General features: G+C 40.3%; 1 protein-coding gene across 8 annotated transcripts in view; it reads left to right on the forward strand.

The window, feature by feature from the left end:
- Positions 1–20,289, forward strand: part of Pak1 (p21 (RAC1) activated kinase 1) — a 123,841-nt gene that overhangs the window by 52,251 nt on the left and 51,301 nt on the right. For 2 of the 8 annotated variants that reach the window (NM_001357362.1, NM_011035.2), the window contains exons 1-2: positions 2,148–2,350; positions 13,645–13,858. In NM_001357362.1, the coding sequence (NP_001344291.1) occupies positions 13,669–13,858 (190 nt within the window). In that variant the 5' untranslated portion in view covers positions 2,148–2,350; positions 13,645–13,668. Of the gene's footprint in view, positions 1–2,120; positions 2,351–13,644; positions 13,859–20,289 lie in introns of those variants that run through there. The other 6 variants (NM_001357365.1, XM_006507436.4, NM_001357364.1 and 3 more) reach the window with 4 other exon arrangements.

Raw genomic sequence — 20,289 nt, forward strand, 5'->3', positions numbered from 1 at the left:
TCGAGCATTCTGTCTGCCTACCTACCTGCCTGTCTGTCTGTCTGACACTCTCTCTCTCTCTCTCTCTCTCTCTCTCTCTCTCTCTCTCTCTCTCTCGTGTGTGTGTGTGTGTGTGTGTGTGTGTGTGTGTGTGTGAGTGAGGGGGTGGAAGATGGAGAATGGGAATGAATCATGTGTCACGGTGTGCATGTGAAAACAGAGAAAAACATGTAGGAAGGAGGAGTTGGTTCTCCCTACCCTGTGTCACAAAGATGGAACTAAGGTCAGCAGTCTTGGCAGCTTGGCAGTTCTTTTACCTACTGTCCCACCTTGCTGGGCCCAGTTTTTTTGTTTTGTTTTGTTCTCAAATGTAGAAATTCATGTCTCCTTTTCCAAATACTGTAAGTATTCAGGGCTTAGGAAGGGTAAATAATAAAAGAGCTGAGTTCTTTTTATATAGAGTTCTTCCTCTGCATTAGACTAATTTGGGCCAATGAGTGGTAGTGCAGACATTTGTCAGGAAAGATGGCTGCATGTTGTATAAGTCAGGCTTCATGGTGGTCACCGACTCTTTGGTGACCAACAGTTAGTTATCTGTTGTAAACAAAACAGAAATAAATAGGAGGACTAAAAAGAAACATAGGCTTAAGATTCAGTCGGCAGTACATACATGGTTACGTCATTTGCTGGTTGTATAACCCTGGAGCAGTCACTGTGCTTTCTCATCCATTGCTTCCTGTCTTACACCTGCTCTGCTGGGCTGCTTTCCAGCAGCATCTTCAGCATGTGTTACTTACTGTCATCTTAGACGTTTGTTTAAGTTAGTACAGTTTCTGCTTTCCGATGCCTGAAGCTCTAAAAAACTCTTTAACTGTGTACTTGCCCATACTTCTTTCCATTGATCAAGGATCTTTTAAAACATCAATTGTTGTTATCCTGTTTTTTCCCAGAACCCTTAGAGCAGAATCTAAACTTCTGAGCCTGTGAGATGGCTCAGTGCATAAAGATTTCTGGCACTAAGCCAGACAACCCAAGTTTGAACCTTAGGACACATGTGGTAGAAGTAGAAAATTGATTCTCATGAGTTATCCTCTGATCTCTACATGCATACCATGGTATATATGTGCCACCTACCCTCACCCCATAACAAATAATTAAAACCCTCTAAACTCATTAGTTATGGCCTGGAAGAGATAACTGCATAACTTGATTCCAGTCATGCGCCTCAAGGGCAAGGGATGAGTTGGGTGAGTGTAGTGAGTGATGATGGGAGATACTGACTTCTGGGTGTACAGGAAATATGTGAAGGTACATTTTTTAACATTTCAGTCTTAAGGAAGCACCGTTTATTGGGATGGGGAAGACCAGAGTTGTTTCTTTAATGTGTCATCCAGCTCCAAGTTCTATTGTAGTGACTGGTATCTGACAAGTGCTAAAGAAATTCTGAGAGTGGTGTAGGGCCTACTTCATAACTCTGTGAAATAGACATAGGTTTGTAAAGTGTGGGGACACATAGTAAATAGCCCTTAACAAATAGTAGCTGTTGCTGAACTTTCTCTGTTCAAAGGAGGTGGTTGGTATAGGGACCACCTTATTATCTTTCATGGGACACATTTTAGAGAGTCAGCAGAAAAGAATAATTTCCCCCTCTCCATTCTAGTCTGAATGAATCTTGAATCTAATTTGAGTAGGTCTTGATTCCGGGGTTCAAGAGGACTCCCACAGGCTCTAGAACAGCTGTTCTCAGCTTATAGGTCCAGATCCCTTGAGGGGTTGTTGAACTACCCTTTCACAGGGGTCACCTAAGACCATTGGAAATGTCAGATATTTACATTACAATTCATAGCAGTAGCAAAATTACAGAATTACAAAATTATGAAATAGCAACAAAATTAATTTTATGATTGGGGGTCACCACAATGTGAGGAACTATATTAAAGAATCGCAGTGTTAGGAAGGTTGAGAACTACTGCTCTAAAAAGCCTGTCTGGTACCTCTTGTTGGAGCCTGGGTTGGGAGAACAGCAGAGACAATCAGAACATTGGTTATGTATTTGTTTCCCGCCCCTCAGCGCCTCTTCAGAAAAAAAGGGGCGGGGGCAGCGCTCTCCCCGCCTCCTTTCCTTCCTTTCTCTGTTCCTCCCTCCCTCCCCGCCCCTTCACTAAGCCTCTGTGTCTTTGCTGCCGCCCTACGTGGGCCTGAGTGTGCTGCGCCTTGGGAGCTGGGTGGCTGCGCTGCGGCGCTTAGCCGAATCCAGCCTGTCAGGCTGGTTCAGCCCGGGCTTTGTCCCAACTGCTGAGCAGGGAGAGGTGCGGCTCTGCGACAGATACACAAGATCATCAGAGATGCTGGGCCCCGGACCCACCGCCAGGTAATGCTGGCTTTCCCTGGGCCTGGCATAGCTAGACTGAGAGCTGGGGTAGAAGGAGCGGGTGTCTTTCTGCCTTCCGGGGAAGGGAATGGGGAGAACATTACATTTCACTTATATTAAGGGATTCTTAATAAGGAAAGGGCCTGGTGGTGTAACATTGAGATAAGCCCCTCAGGGCTAGGCCTGTGCTGGAATAAGGCATCTGGCTAGGGAAGGTTATGAAGGGGAAGCTGGATTTTTTGGGGAACTGCATGCCTCAGGGGCCCCACTCCTTTGTAAGCATGCTTCTGCATGGTGGCCAGGGTGATGCTTTTCTGTGCCTTGGTTTAGCTGCGGTTTTCCTGGGACCCGGAATACTGTTCTCTGGTTGGAGATGTAGTGAAGATAGGAGACCCCTGCAGCTGTTCCTGGTCAGGCAGTCTCTATGAGCCTTAATTTCCTTATTTGAAGAGAAGGGCTTAGCATTCTGTAACTGTGCCTTTCCTAGGCTGTAAAATTTACCTTGGAAAGGTGAGCTAGGTAGAGACAGAGGAGCCAGCCTTCCATATGCATCTTGCCGGTCTGTTTAGAACCAGTGACTTCATAAAGTGCTAATGCTTCTGTTGGGGCTAAGAGTAGATATGTTGAGTGTGGGGTGTGGGGTTGAGAAGAAACAGGTGAACGCATGCTAATTTTTTTTCCTGAACTGGCCAATTCTTTGATACTTAGATCACTGCTATAAACTAGGCTGTCTTCTCTGGTGCACTGTTATTGATCTGCTAAGTAAATAACAGACCTTGACACTATGTAATATCTTAATCACTGTAATTCCTTCCTTTATTATCTGGCACCAAGAAATACAAATACTAACCTATGCTGATTATTTTGGACCTTTCTCATCTTGGTTACAGAGGAGCTATGCATTCCCTCTGGGAAGCCTTCCTGCTCTTCCTTTCTTCCTCCTCTTCCTGCTGGTCGGCTTTCCTTGCCTGCCCCTCACCTGTTTTCTGATCTCACCAGTTTCCTTTCTTCCTTTCCTTGTCTTCACGCTTTCCACTTCTTGTCTCTTTTCCTTCCATAACCATGGTTTCTTTTTTCTGTTTTCCTTTTTCATTTCTTCCCTGGGTCCTCTTCTTCTTGGTTAGGCTCTCTTCTCTTTTCCTTTTAGAATCTTTTATTGTGCTTTCTCATTGGTAGTAAGTTGCTGACTTGGAGGGACCTTTGCTGTGATGTTTGTAAGGTCCAAACATTCTAGCTTCCTTGTTTTGGACCTAAGCTCTGTTTTCCTTATGTGTCAGGCTGTCTCCTTACTGCCCTCAAGCTGTGTTTTGAGGCTTCCTAATAAGTAGTTATTTTTCCTGGGTTTATTCCCCATCCTTTTCCTTGAGAACCAAGGCAGAATGTGGGCAGAAGGAAAAAATCATGGTAGGAAGTCAGGAGCTTGAAGGCTCGAGCTGGAGAACAAGTACAAATACAGCTAGCTAGGAGACCTTCCTGAGAGCCCCTCACTGAGATGAGGGCTGGGAGATAGCCAGTTTCCAGGGGCACAGTGGGATGAAGAGAAGAAGGGGGAGTCTTGGGGCAAGAGTGTTCTTTAGGAAGAAGAGGGTGGCGTTGGCATCAAGATGGGGGTTATTAGGGGGTAAGGGTAGCTGTAGAGGGAACGATTTATAGGCTATGTAAAAGATGTGTAGCCATATAGGTTCATTGTTTTCCCTCCTGATGGTAGGCTCTCTGAAGAGGATTATTTTTGCTCTGCATCTTTCTCCCCCCCCCCCACCCCCCCGCCCTCTCCCGCCCCGTAGTGTCCTAAAGTGAGAGAGTCAGAGGGGAAACAGAGATGAGACTGACAGGGTTATTGTTTCATTGACACTCACTAACTAATATATGCAATGTGTGTGCATGTGTGTATGCATATATACACACACACATACAAGATATCAATTTGGTATCCATCATTAACTGTTCTCTCTGGTTGGTGAGAACATTTGCCACCAAGCATGATGAGATCTGAGTTCTATTCCCATGTTTTATATGGTAGGAGAGACTAATTCCTACGAGATGTCTGGATATGTGAGCTATGGTATGGTCTCACCACTATCCCAACGCACACATGTATAAATAGATGTAATTTTAAAAATAAACATTCTCTCAGTCACCTGTAGTATATTAGTTATGGTGCTGGTTGCTGAGTACTGTTGGTTTTTAAAGGAGGTATTTAGATTCATTTGCTGTGTTCAGATGCAGGTCTAGGGGTGGACCCTCATGTGTAGTGTAGAGGGGAGCACAGGGAGCTATGATAATGTAGTGGAGGAAGACTAAGGTTCAACAAATCAGTGCCAGGGCTGCACTGTAAACTCAAGTCTTCTTTAATTGTGATACACATTTACTTAGACTATGTTATCTTGTGACATTAGGTGCATGTTGTATATAAAGAATTTTCTTGTTTTTTTTTTTCTGTCTTTGGGAATAAAATGTAGATATTAATGAAATAGAAAACAAATTTACATGTGGTAGGTTATTACGCCCTGGCCAAACAAATTCTCAGAAGGAAGCAGACTTTGTCCCTGTTTTTTTCTGGCTGCAGGCCATTTAGGTGACTCACTGCTGAGCACCCTCTCTGAGTTATTTGATCCCTTTCTCTTCCCTGCTCTCTTATATTCAATTTCGGGCACAAGATAGAGAGAGTCCAGAGACCAGATAGGCTAGGTGTTTACTTCACAGACTTCTGTAAGATAAGAATGTAACACCCTGTAGGGCTGGTAGGAACCAGTGAGGCAATGGATGCATGAACACACTTTGTGCAGTGATCCACTCATATTCTTGTTATTCTGGATGCATTCCTAAAACACCTAAGAAGATGCTTAGATGCTGTAGCCCAGAAGCCCAAAGATGCAACTGAGAAATCTAAATTATTTCTCAATTCTTGAGGAATAAAAGAAAAAGAGGGAATATATAGAAAAAGCTTTTAGGATTGGTAGTCCAGCTTCATGCTCAAAATGGAGGTCAGCTGGTACCATAGTGCTTTATTCATGGCAGAGAGACGGTAGGGGGCCAGTATAAAAGATTTCATTTTGAGTGCCTATGATAAGTAGATAAATAGAAGAGAAAGTAATTAAGGTCAAATCTTCATGTAATGGTTGCTGGTTACCTGCTTGCTTATCCAAGTTTCATATACTAAAATGAAAGATACTTATATTAACATTGAAAAGTTGATTATGAAGATAAATAAGTAATTTTATAAAAAATAAAAAATATGATGCTGGAGAGGTGGCATTGGCTGCTTTTCCAGAGGACTTGGTTTCAATTCTCTGCAATGACAGCTCAAAACTGTCTGTAACCCAATTCCAGGGGATCTGGTACCCAAATGCAGACATACATGCAATCAAAATGCCACTGCACATAAGAAATATTAAAAAAAATTTTTAAAAATCACACAGTTGGTACTTATAGCTATACTTATTCTTAATCTGTAAAAATAAACTCCAAAGTCACCTCTTAAGCAAGTCTTCCTTTGGGGCTGGAGGGATGGCTCAGTGGTTAAGAGCACTGGATGCTTTTCTTGAGGTGCTGAGTTCAATTCTCAGCTATCACATGGTAGCCCACAAACATTTATAGTATGATCTGATGCCCTCTTCTGGCATGAAAGTATACATGAGGAAAGAGTATGTGTGTGTTAAAATAAATACCTATAATAATATATTATATAATAAAAATCTATAATAAGTATCTATAATATTTTTTTAAAAGAAAGTCTTTCTTTACTGTTAGGGCCTCTCTTCTGGATTTATGTTGTGCCTCTCTTCACTCAGTGCTGGCACTTGCCATTGTTGTATTATTATGTAGATCCTGTATCTTTTCCTCCCATTAGTCTGCATTCATTGGAGGGCAAACTCGGGTCTAGTATATTTAAGAGTCAGCTGAGTGCCTTTTTAGTTTCTAAATATAGGTTAGTAAATAAAACAAATATAGTCGCTACTGTTTATTAAGGAGATGTATAATAAATGAGTATAATTAAAAATTGTGATACTTGCTGTGATAATCAAGAGTACCTTTTGATCATGTTAAGTCTGTCTGTGAGACAACTGCCACTCTGACCAGTACCTGCAGCTTAACAGAAGTTTAGGTAGCACTGACTGCCGGACAAGAGAGCTGTTTGGTGAAAAGGTTAAAACCTTGGTGTCATCAGCAACAAGGGTGGTATGTGAGGCCTTTGGGCTGGGGAGGTCACTTGGGGAGAGTGTATTATATGAGTAAAGGGGTCTGGAGTCTTGGAATTGTGAAAAATACTGAAGGAAGTGTATACAGAGGGGAGAAGAGAAGACAGAAAGATAGCAAAGCAAGAGAATCCAAGATAGTAGGGTATTTAAAAGAGAACTGAAGTTAATTATATTGACTGCTGATGAGACATTGAACAAGCACGGAAAAGTGACCATTAGATTTTTTTAAGATGGAAATGATTGGCAATCTTGACAAGAGTACTTTTGTGAAATAGGAAGCATGCCACTTGGCACAGAGGGGAAGGTAGTGGAGACAGTACTTCAAATATTAATAGATAATTCTTTTGAGAAGCTCTGCTTCTGAGGGCAAGCAAAGATATAGTGGTGTTTGGAAGAGGAAGATGGTGTCAGAGAAGAGTTGTGTGCGCATGTGTAGGGTAATGTAGAGTACTTGATATATTTTTCTAATATTTCTTGGGTCAGGTAAAAGGAATCATTTAGTTATGATTTTGAATTTCTTTTTTCTTTGCTATTCTACATCAGTTTCTAAACTCTTTGGCTCTACTTTTTAAGATCAATTTACTTTTGTTTTGTTTTGTTTTTTCAGGCTGGATTTCTGTGTGTAGTCCTGGCTGTCCTAGAACTCCCTTTGTAGACCAGGCTGGCCTCGAACTCAGAGATCCTCCTGCTTCTACCTCCCCAGTACTGAGATTAAAAATGTGCACCACCACCACTTGGTTGTCAACTAACTAAGTTCTTAACTACTCAGCCATCTCTCCAGTGTTTGTCATCTTATTTCTTTAGGTCTTAAGTGTTTCTTCTCGACAAGTCCTTTCCTGACCAACCCTGGTTCCACACTTACACACACATGTGTACCAACCCTGGTTCCACACTTACACACACATGTGTACCAACCCTGGTTCCACACTTACACACACATGTGTACTTGGCACTGTTTAATTTCAGTGCTTACTTTTTGTCGGCATCTCTTGCTAGACACATAATTTATGCAAACATAGGAGTTTTGTTTTACCCAACACACACACACACACACACACACACACACACACACACACACACACACAAAGAAGTGGTTTGCAAATAGCACGGAAAATTAAGGATAAAGCCTGTAGGATGAGTGTGAAAAGAAAAGACAGCCTCCAGTTTCTTTGGGTCAGGTAGGGGCTGCAGTGGCAGCTAGAGAAGTCTCTTCAGGTGATAGGCAGCTTTCTTTTAAGGCAAAAGGAGCTAGCCAATGACAAATAGAACGTAGAAGGGTTTTAATCAGGAGAAGAATGTTAAGAGTAGGAAGGTAGGTAGGGGTGTGTGTGTGTTTTGAAAAAGCTGTTTGTGTGTGAATCACCTCTGCTGGCTGCTGTCACACCGCTGTACATAAGTACAGGGCAAGACTAAGTGAATTTTAAGTCTTTTTGTTTGTTTTATTTTTTATTTTTTCAAGACAATATTTCTCTATGTAGCCCTGGCTGTCCTGGATCTCACTCTGTACACTAGGTTAGCCTTGAACTCAGAGATCCACTTGCCTCTGCTTCCAAAGTGCTGCGATTAAAGATGTGTGCGAGCCACCACAGCCCAGTGAATTGTCTTTTACTTCAAATCTCTGCCATTTTCATATCTTTATTGCCTCTCATTTCTTTTAGCTTTAGGAAGGTTCTCAGCATAACCCTATGTCTCAATTCTGTCTCAAATTATCATTAGTGTCTAAAGAGTGCTTTTAAGATAATCAAAATAATTAAGAAGGTGTTCATGAAAAGTGGGGAGGGGACAAAAAAAGAAGGTAGTCATGCCCTTATAAATATTTAAGTTAGAAGGTTAGGTAAATTGTATACCCTGATAAAGTTCAGATTCCTTTAAAATAAAGATTTGGAATTGTCTGGCTCTTGAGGAGCCTTCCAGTTTATTCCACAAAGACAGATTGTCTTAGAAAGTGGGCTCTTGCTCATTACCTGAGGCACTCCATGTCTCTACTGGATCAAGGCCATGGAGACATAGAAATTAATCATAGTTTTGTCCTTTGAGTTATTCCTTGCCTAGTGACCACAAGAAGTGAAGATGAAACTTGGCATTGCTTCATAGAAGTATGAATAAAATGCAGTTAAGTGTAGTAAAAAATATTTAATAAAATCCTGGCGTGAAGTTTTTTTCTACCTTAGACCACTTGTGTTCCCAGATGAAAGACACATACAGCCTTATATTTGTAAATATGCCTTAGACAGCACAGTAGCTGGGCAGCTGCCTACCCTCCATGCTGTTAGGATCCACTTTCCTACTGAAAAATCCCAGTTACTACTGACTGGTTTCTATGTTCCCTCTGGGCTGCTCTTAACTCCAATTGGCCAGCCCTCATGGTCACGTGTTTATGGCTCAGCCATCCCACTGCAGTCCCCTCCTCTCTCCTGCACACACTTCCTCTTCCAAGAGAGACATCTCCTTCCTCCTTCCTCGTAGTGGTCTCAAGCCCTGGGAAACCTAAACCCCACCTATGTCTCTTCTCCCCAGCTATTTATCAGTCAGAATTAACTAGGGGCAGGGTCCCTCAGTGTCTTACACTCAGTGTGTTACGTGTACACCCTATAGTCTTTGGGGCAAACAATTTTAGGGGACCCAAATTAGCATTAGAATACAAGCAGCATTAGGTCAACCCTCTATAGTTACATTTTGAAGGAGGATAAGTAGAGGCTTCTTTGAAGGTTTCTTAGAGGAAGTGAGTCCAGTTGGACCTTGAGGAATGAGTAGGAGTTTGCTAGGCACATTGAGGTGTCTTAGGCAGATAGAACCATGAAGGTAAAGGTGGAGATATGAAAGTATACTGATTGAATGATGGTTTGGGGAATGGTATAGGTAAAACTAGAAACAGATGAGGAAGAAACAAATATTTGTTGGACATCTTTTTGTATCAAGCAGCATGTTAGGTACTGTCTTTTAAAAAGCTTTTGTGTTTTTTCATTCTTATGATAACTCTAAGGTAGGTAGTCTTGTTTGCATCTTACATAAGAGTCAACGGAGCATCAGAAATCAAAGTAGCTTTAAACCACCTACAGTTTTCTTCCCTGCTGCCCCAGCAATTGCTTTCTTGTTGCTATACTAGAGCAAGTAGCTGGCTGGAGGTTGCATAGTGGGAGTGCCTTTGACGCATTAGAAGGACATCTCTCAGCAAATTCAAGGCTACAGTATTCCAGGTTCCTGCCAAAGCAAACCTCTTGGCACGATTTAATTAAAGATCAGATTCTAATAACCAGGCACCAAGGGCATACAGTACTCCTCAGGCATGAGTGTTGGCCATGTCAATATTGCAGCTGCTCTGGGTTGTTCAAAGTTAGAAATGTAGTTGGTATGTGGAGTAGGTCTTATTTCTTCTTCCTGTCCTTCTTTCATTTTGTTGACTAATTTATTGTAAACTTCTAGCATTTCGTTCCCTCCTTCCTTCCTTTTTTCCCTCCCTCCCTCCCTCCCTCCCTCCCTCCCTCCCTCCCTCCCTCCCTCCCTTCCTCCCTCCCTCTCTCCCTCCCTCCCACTGTGCTGGGAATTGACTTGCATACTATTCTGCCACTGAACTATATCCACATCACCTTCCCTCTTTTATTTAAATAGTGATCTGAGGGATCTGGTGAGGTGGTTCAGTGGGGAAAGGCACTTGTTAAACCTGATGCACTTAGTTTAATCCGTAGAACCCACCGGTGAAAAGAGAACAGACTGCTATACATCCCCCTCTGGCATGCTCATGCATATAGTGCACAAGCATGTGAGCACATGTGCCCAACAAACACATGTAATAACATTAAAACATTTACATTTAAGTGAATTAGAAGTTGTGTAGTATATTCCTTTGTTTCTAGAGGTTACCATGATATGTGGTACTGTGATCACACAAATATTTTTCAGGTCTTTGCGTCTTGTGCTCACCACATACATGTTGTGGATGGCTGGCAACATCTCTGAACTATGCTTCTTTGGATTTGTTTCATTGTTCTATTCCCAGCACCTAGCAGAGCCTAGAAAAATGATGCCTACCAAGTAGATTTCCAAGCTTTTTATAAATTCTGAAGTGTGATCTGGTTACTAAAATACCTGTTCCAAACAGTGGCTGAAATCTTATATGTAAAGGTAATTTATCCAGCTTGTTCTCCAGGGAAACTGTTTCATAGGATTTCAGCAACTCACTTGGGAAATGTAAAGGACTGTCTTGTACCCTAAGCCCCATATTGTAAGCTCAAGACACCCCAGAATCCTCAGTGCAAATGGATAGCAACTGGTTTCTTCCTTTAGGTAATACCTCTTTTCTCATTGTAGTTTCTCTATAGCTGTGTTCTTTAATCAACAGCTTTTTGTTTTGTTTTGTTTTGTTTTTAAACCTGACACATTTACTGTCCAGGTACAGAACTGCTTAGAAAAGTCTGTTGTCCCCCCCCCCCCCCCCCCCCCCGCCAGATATATGTGAGGCAAAAAAACCCTTGGGTTTTTTCCTTGCTTTCTCTACTTTATTTACTGAGGTCTCTCCATGAACCTGAAGCTCACCAATCCAGCTAGTTTAGGTAGCAGGTTTCTCTGGGGTCTCATCTTTACTCCTCAGGTACTGGAAATGATTGTAAAAACAGAGAGGACTTGGATAAAACAGAGAAGAACTTATGCGAAAACTCTTTTCAGAGGAGGTGACTAAAGGTGGACCAGCTGCTTTTGAGGTTATAGATATCCTACTGGTGGAGAATTTCAGGTATAGTTGGGACAACTCAGATGCCATCATCAGGTTTCAGACAATAGATTCCAGTAGAGTTTTGCTTAATCTACCCATTAATAATTCTCTTAAGTATGATACAGTGATTAAGAATAAAGAAAAATATGGTGATTTCCTGGTGTAATCCTGTACTGTGGGCCTAATGGGAGTTACATTAAATGAGGCTGCTGGTTGAAGGACTTGGGAGGCCAGAGAGAGCCTGGTTGGGTAAGGTAGCTAGGAGAGTATAATTTTGGAACTGGCAGCCTAGAGTAGGAGGGCATTGCCAGTTGAGACACTGGATGCTCTTGGAAGAGCTAAGGGACCTGAGTGGGAGCTGGAGGAGAAGGCAAAGCTAAATATCTGGGGAGTGAAACTAGAAGAAATGAAAAAGCAGCCGCCTAGCTAGTCAGTTCCGATGAACACAGGCACCCTTGGTTTTGATATCGTTTGTTCAAAAAGGAAAGGAGCAATTGTTTTGTCAAAGGTTGGTCAAGATGAATTAAAATCCAGTTGAAGAGGCAGGCAGATTTCTGAGTTCCAGGACAGCCAGGGCTATACAGAGAAACCCTGTCTCAAACAACAAACAGTTAAGATTTTCTTTAGTGAAGAGAGAAATCATTGCATTGACATGGAGCCTGGCTCCTTCCCCTTCCTTGCTCCTTTTCTCTTTCCAGGGTGATTAAGAATATTTAATGATGGCCAGGTATACATTTTTAAGCTTAATACTTAGGAGGCAGAAGCAGGCAAATCTCTGAGGGTTTGAGTTTAGCCTGGTTTACATAGTGAGTTCCAGAACACCCAGAACTATATAGTGAGACTCTGTCTCAAAAAACAAGATGACAACAACAACAACAACAACAACAACAACAGGAGAATATTTTGTGAGCTAACAGGCAGTATAGCTTAGTGATAATGCCCAGAGTTTCACCTTTAGCACAAGAAGGAAGGAAGGGGAAGAGAGGGGAGGGAAGGGAAGGGAAGGAAGGAAGAAAGAATGAATACTTAGGAAGTTCAGGACTTTTTAGACATAAATTGAATGTGGATACCCTTACTTTGTAATGCCAATTGGTATCTTACTTAAGGACTTTGAATTTTATCTGTACTAGTAAATTCAAGACCGCATATATCTATCTTTCTGTAAACTGTATATTAACTTGTATCTACTATAAGTTAAAAAGGTAAGGCACTGTTGATCTGCAAAGATGGCTCCTGGAAAAGATATATCTGTAAACAAATTATAACACTACAAAGAAATGTGATAACCTGGAAATAAACACATTGCCTTGGAGCATAGAGAAAGGGCACCTGCCTTTTTGGAGGTTGGAACATTTTCTAAAGGCAGCATAGAAACAACAGAGTTAATCCTCAAAGGATGGATGAATTCACTGATAGGAAAATAGGCAGATGAAACAGCTTGTGTGAAGGGATGGAGGTGTGAAAGTTAGGGCATATTTAAAGAAATTAAAGAAGTATATAGCTATACTGTAAAGGGAATTAAAAGGAGTGGAGATACAGAAAGTGAGACTGGTGAATGGGCCTGGTCAAATATGAGATACGTTTTCTACTATTTCATGAATTAATAAGGAGAAAATATAAGCTCTGGACACATATTTATCTGTTGTCAAGAACAAGAACATTTTAAGGCACTAATCCCTGTTCTAATTAAAATCACTTGTCGACATATCATGGGGTTTTCCTCTTTTAAATTTTATTCTGTGTTCAGAGGAGGGATATCCAGAAGAACTGGCACATGGGCAGCATCTTTCTTGTGAAGGACCAAAAGGTTTAAGCACTGTACATTTGTGGGCGTATGGTCATTATTCTGCCAGTGTGATCTGAAAGAGGGTATAGGTATATGTAAATGTGTGAATGTTGTTTAGTCTTGGTAAAGCTAGCCACAAAACCAGAAGTTTCACCGACACTCAGCCATATAGGGAAAGATAACTTATATAAAGTTATCAAGTTAAATGTTGTCAGCAGACTCACTGTATGGAGTGCTGCTGGAGGTTTTAGTTAAGCTTCACGGAGATGGATGAATGGGACTGAAGAAGCTGTGGGGTTTCTCAACATCTAGTACGTGTTATTGGCTTTCCCATCGAGGTTTTGTCTGGTCCATATCTGCTTTTCACTTATATTTGTTCTTTAGACTCTGAGGGAAGAGACTGCAGAGAAAAACAAAATCTTGGTGAATTTTTAGCAGTGTTTGGAACACATTAGGGATTTACATCTGGCTGACTAAATAGGCTAGCAGTATTCATGACAAGTGCAGAATGGCTGTATGATTTTAATTTTAAAACATTTAAAATATGTAATTACTTTTTCTAAAAAATATGAGTGTTATTATTTTTTTCTTTTGATTCTAGTAGCTGCTGCTGCTGGTGGTGACAATGTCAAATAACGGCGTAGACATCCAGGACAAACCCCCAGCCCCTCCGATGAGAAACACCAGCACTATGATTGGAGCCGGCAGCAAAGACACTGGAACCCTAAACCACGGCTCCAAACCTCTGCCTCCAAACCCAGAGGAGAAGAAAAAGAAGGACCGGTTTTATCGATCCATCTTACCTGGAGATAAAAGTACAGTACTTTGTTTATTTTAATCATTTGTATGCTTTAAGAAGAAAAAAACCAAAGCAAATCAGCTTTTTCCCTATGAATAGTCTGAATAGAAGATCTTTCCTTCCATGACTTAATTCTCCTTCAGTACCTTTTATTTTCTTGTTAACATGTCTTCCTTCTTAGAGTGGCTAAAGCCAAATGCAAAATTGACTCATTGCTCAGGATTATATTTGAACAAAAATTTAAGAATAAATTTGCTCTTGCCAGCTTTCAGATAAATTGAAAATATTTGTATCTATTTCTTTTTCCTTTTTTAATTTTTAAAAATGCTTATCAAATCATAAGACCTAAGGACTTTTGAAGTGTCTTTGGAAACTTCTTTTTCCCAGATTACTTTCACTTGGAATGCCACCTTTGCAAATTTTGATCGCCTTATTTTTTTGTCTAGATCTTTGGTCCCATTTTCAAGATTTAGTATTTAGTGTTAGTAAGAATAGGAAGGGATAGTGGAGGAATGATGATGGAGGTAAGTAGGAATCACTGTGAGTTCAGTATGAGTAAGACTTACTAGGCAACCTCATTTCCTGTTGTTTTTAAAGTCTAGATCTCACTCTGTATCCCTGGCTAATGCATGACGTTCTCCTGCCTTAACTTCCAAGTAGTGATATTACTGACATACGCCACCATGCTTGCCTTTCATTACCCTCTTACTAATAAAACTTGAAAGAATAATCAAAAATCTTAATGATGAACCTGAAAAAGTCACTGCCATCTTTATAGAAAAAAACAGTGGAAACATAAAAGTTTGAGTGTTTCCATAGATGATTTTTAAAAAAGATTTATTTATTTATAATATGTAAGTACACTTTAGTTGTCTTCAGACACACCAGAAGAGGGCATCAGATCTCGTTATAAATGGTTGTGAGCCACCATGTGGTTGCTGGGATTTGAACTCAGGACCTCTGGAAGAGCAGTCAGTGCTCTTAACCACTGAGCCATCTCACCAGCCCCCCATAGATTTTTTTTTTTTTTTTTTTGCCTGATACTAACAATGCTAACTTAGGCTGGGCAGTGGTAGCACATGCCTTTAATCCTAGCACTCAGGAGGCTGAGGCAGGCAGATTTCTTAAGTTTGAGGCCAGCCTGGTCTACCGAGTGAATTCCAGGACATCCAGGACTACACAGAGAAACCCTGTCTTGAGAAAGAAAAGAAATAAAAGCTAGCTTAGATGGCTTTGATGACTGCTGATCTTAGGGAAAGCTCCCAGGTATCCACGTAGGGCTCTTTTTGTGGTGAGGCTTTCTATCTGTGGAAGGACAAGCTTCAGGATCCGATTTACCACCATCAAGAAAGTCACAGGGTAACAGCAAAGCAGGAGGCAGCTTTCTGAAATTATATATCTTATGAGAAACTTGTATAACAGTACAGAAAGAACTACTACAACTTGACTAAAAATCAGGCAACTCAGTTTAAAAATAGACAACGGATCTGTATAGACATCTCTCCAAAGAAGATAGACTAATGGAAAACGTTGTTATCATTAGTTGCCAGGGAAATACAAATTCAAACCACTGCACACTAGGATGGCTGTAACAAAAGCTGGATGATATCAAATGTCGGTGAGAATATGGAAGTATTTGAGCCTCTCATAATTGCTGGTAGGAATGTAAAATGGTACAGCCTTAGGGAACGCATTCTGGCAGTTCTTTAGGTGATTAAGTGGAGAGAAATGATACTAGCCAGCATTTTCACCAAGGAGAAATAATGCTTTAGCCTCATTTGTTTGTGATTCCCAAGGAACTATCTAGTATTAAAAATAAAATATAACATCGATATAATGAATAATATTTAATTTAAAAAAGTAAAGTCCTGAGCCATACTGCATCTATGGGTGAACCTTGAAATATGGGGTTAAGGAAAAGACCTAGTCCTAATGGTCACATAGTGTGTAGTTCCATTCATGTGAAATGTCTAGAAATGTAAATTCCTAGATTAAAAGCATGTTAGTGGTTGCCTACGGAGACAGAGTAGGTAATAAACAGATGAGATTAAGGGGGTGATGGCTAAGAGATAGGAAATTTCTTTTTGAAATGATCAAAATGCATTGAATTATGGTGTTGTTTGTCTGGCTCTGTGAAAATACTAAAAGCCCAATTATACTTTATAGGTAAATTATAATAGTATGTAAATGATTCTCAATAAAATTGGTGTTTGTGTGTGCATGCATGTGTGCGTGCCTGCCTGTCTGCTTGCCTGTGTGGTGTATATGCATATGGGTATCCTAATGTATTCCATTCTACCTTATTCCCTTGAGAAAGGTCTTTTACTGAAGTTGGAACTAGGTGGACAGTCAGCAAGCCCCAGCAATCCTCCTGTTTCTGCCCCCCCCCCCAAATCCTCTACAGTGGTGGGATTACAGATGCACATGGGCATACTTGTTTTTGAAATGGATGCTGGCAATTTTAACTCTTATTCTTATTCTTACATTACTCACTGAACTGCCACCCTAGCCTCTTTTTGTTTGTTTTTAAAGATTTCCCATCTAGAACAGGATAGAAACAGCACCTTCATATGTCATTGCAACCAAAAGAGTAGTTTTACATGCCCTAAATCTAGATACCTAGGTTGTAATCTTGCTTCTTTCACAAGCTGGATATCATATTTGTGTCAGTGACTTCTCTGTAGACTTTAGTGCTTTCATCTAAAAAAATGAGAGCCAGAGCAACAGACACAGTTCTTTTTTAGCTCTGCAACCCTGAATTTATATAGATGAGGTATTGCAAAGTGTCGTTGGATCAGGTTTATCTATGTAGATGGAAAGAAACCAGGACATTGTGAGGTATTTTTATTGATGATGAAGCTGTAGACTTGGAGGCTCTTCTGGAAATCTCAGTTCCCCTAGGCCAAATTTGGTCTGAAAAAAAAAAAATAAATCTTTTTTTTTCCTTTTTTATTGTCTGCCTGCCTGCCTGCCTGCCTGCCTGCCTGCCTGCCTGCCTGCCTGCCTGCCTTCCTTCCTTAATTCCTTTCTAGACAGGGTTTCTCTGTGTAGCCCTGGCTGTCCTGGAACTCACTCTGTAGACCAAGCTGGACTCGAACTCAGAAATCCGCCTGCCTCTGCCTCCCGAGTGCTGGGACTAAAGGCGTGCGCCACCACGCCCAGTAAAAAAACTAATCTTATCCTCAAGATCAAGTCTGCATCTTTGTGGTTGAAAACCTAGAGGTTGAAAACAGCTACAAGAAATTTTTGTAAGATCTAATAGCCTGTATTTTATTTTCTAGCTATGAATTTTCTATAGATTCCCTTAGTACATTGGTTTTACCCCTGCTTTAAGAGCTGTGTCAACTGTGATTAATATGTATATTAAGATGGAAAAATGGCTGAGTTTCTTCCCTTTGCAATCTTAGTTTCAGTCAGCAATCTTTACTTAACTGCATGATATACATCAGAACTAGCAGTCTTTGACATGCTCTGCCTTTATGTAGTATTTGAGGATTAGCAGAGGCTGCATAGATAACTAGTCTAAAAATGAACTCCACTAACCATGACTGAGATCTGCCCCTCGCATCAGCTCTGTCATTAATTATTTTTAAATATTGTTATAGCATCACCTGTAAAGTGGGAGTAACAACTCACGCCCATTTATGTCATTAGGCATTTGTATACCACTTTATGTCATGAAAGTAAATTATTTTCTAAACTGCAAAGCCATACAGATGAGAGGTTAACTTATCTTTATGAAATCTCATTTATTCTTTTATCATTATCCAATACCCACAACCTATTTCCAGTAGGAAAGTTGAAGCTTAGAGAATAGTAAACAATGCCCAAGGTCTCATTGGTGGAAAGTGAGATGAATGAATGTAGAGCTAAGTCTTCCCAAAGTGTCTATTGCATCTACTCCTGTGCTCCTGTTAGTTCTTCTCATAGCAGACCATACATGGCACTCTTAAGAAATATGTACCTGTTCCCACCCAGATGTTGGAGACAGAATTTCTAGAGATGCAGTGTTGTGACTCTAAGGAAAACGAGAATGAAAAGTTCTTTACAGGTTACGGTAGTGGTTTAGACTAGAGCTGGCAGTGGGTGGTGCTGTCTGTGGGCATTACCTAATGCTGACCTCCAGGATGGCCTCAGTTTGCTCTTGAGGGAATGCATACATGATTGGAAGGAGAAGCTATAATTGAAGGCTTGTAATAGGTGATGCTGAGTTGCAGAATTCCATGTGGGAAGGCCTGGTTCCTGTGGTTAGGATTTGGAGCCTTGGGTTTATTCTAAGAAGTCACATAGCATTTAGTTTGCAACCTCTTTCTGGCTGCATTTTCATGACCAAAGTGAAATTCCCTGAGCTTGGGAAGAGGTTGGTGAAGTTAATTTTAATACTGAACTACAGGAGTGTTTATCTCTCTTAAGTTTGGAATGTTTTACTGCCTTTTGCTCAGATTAGTTCAGTTGAGCCAATGAAACGTGCTGTTTAAAACGAATTTTAAAATGGGGTTAATTAATCTTGCTGAAACTTTAATGTTTTTGGTAAAACATGGGATTTTGTAGTCAGCTGCTTTCTCCAAGCTAAGCCCAGGCTGAACTAAGACAGAGATAGGAGGTTGCAAGCTTCTTTTCTTATGTTATTTCTTCAAACTTAAGGTCTTTACTTATATGAAAGCAAGGCGATTCTTTCTCTTTTCCTTTCTGTCCTCAGTCATATCTGAGTTCTTTGTCTTGATCAGCTTATTGAGAACTCTTACTTCAGTAGTTGCAAATATTAATAATAAAACTTGTTTTTAAGGTTCTTTATAAAACCATATATTGTAATTGATTCACAGAATAGTAAATTGTGCTGTTTTTTTCTTTATTTCATCCCTTTTTTTCTTTTTGACACCTTTATTACTGTGTTGAATTCTAATGGTGATGAATGTCACCCTTATTTTGTTTTTAATTCCAAAGGAGAGGCATCCAATATTTTATAGCTATATAATGTTTTTTAGAGGCTTTTATAATTAGTTTTTATTAGGTTAAATAAATTTTGTGAATACTAAGAAGTTTTAATGATGTTGGATATCACATTTTAGCAAAGGCTAAATTAATTATTTAATTTACTATATATACTCCCCTTTTTCCTTTTCCTTTTTTACAGTTCATTTTATTTTATGTATATATGTGAGTACCTACATATGTGTATGTGTGTGCTTGGAATCCATGGAAGCCAGGAGAGAGTGTTAGATTTCCTGGAACTAGAGCTACAGACTGTTATTAGTCACCATAATGAGTGCTGGGAACTAAACCCAGGTCTTCGGAAAGAGCCCCAAATATTCTAAACTGCCAAGCCATCTCTTTCTTCCTCCCTCCCTCCCTCCCTCCCTCCCTCCCTCCCTCCCTCCTTCCTTCCTTCCTTCCTTCCTTCCTTCCTTCCTTCCTTCCTTCCTTCCCTCCTCTTTGCTTCTTTTTAAGCTTCTATTGATTAATGGATGGTGATGGTGATGATGATGAGGGGGAGGAAGAGGAGGAGGAGGAGGAGGAAGAAGAGTATTTGTTTGTGTCCCATGGCATCTGTGTGGAGGTCAGAGAACAACTTTGTGGAGTTGGTTCTCCGCTTCTAGCACATGGGTCCTAGGGACTGAATTCTAGGCTTATATGGCAAGTGCTTTACCCATTGAGCCATCTTATTGGCTCTTTCTTTGCCTTCTTAATATGGTAAATTGCATTTACTTAAAAAGTTGATGTATAACTAATACCATATAGTTCACCATCTCAGAATATTTGATATTTTAGTATATTTACAAAATTAAACAGGAGCTATGAGTATAACATAATGGTATACATTAGCATAAACATGCATAAATACCTATGTTCATATCTCAGCACCAAAAATATTTGTTCAATCATTACAGTATCAGTACATTCTTACTAAACCAAAAAGAAATTCTATTCTTTTTTTTTTTTTTTTTTTTGGTTTTTCGAGACAGGGTTTCTCTGTATAGCCCTGGCTGTCCTGGAACTCACTTTGTAGACCAGGCTGGCTTCAAACTCAGAAATACACCTGCCTCAGACTCCCAAGTGCTAGGATTAAAGGTGTGCACCACCACCGCCTGGCAGAAATTCCATTCCTATTAAGTCAGTCTTCATTTGTCTCTTCTCTCATCCTCTGTAGACATATGTATTTTCAGTCTGAGTTTGTCTGTTCTAGATATTTCAATAAATGGAATTACAACATATGCTGTGTTTTGTGCTTTTTAAAATTTATTTTATTTTTATGTGTATGAGTGTTTTGCCATATATATGTAAACCATGTATATGTCTGGTGCCTGTGGAGGTCAGAAGAGGGTATGGGGTGTTCTGGAACTAGAGTTGCAGATGGGTGCTGAGGAGTAAAGCTAGGTCCTCTGCATTATGCTAATTGATGCAAGTTTTCAAAGTTGTCATCTGATCTGCACAAAAAATGCCAAGGCA

Source organism: Mus musculus, chromosome 7 (genome assembly GCF_000001635.26).
Source record: "Mus musculus strain C57BL/6J chromosome 7, GRCm38.p6 C57BL/6J".
NCBI classification, from domain to species: domain Eukaryota; kingdom Metazoa; phylum Chordata; class Mammalia; order Rodentia; family Muridae; genus Mus; species Mus musculus.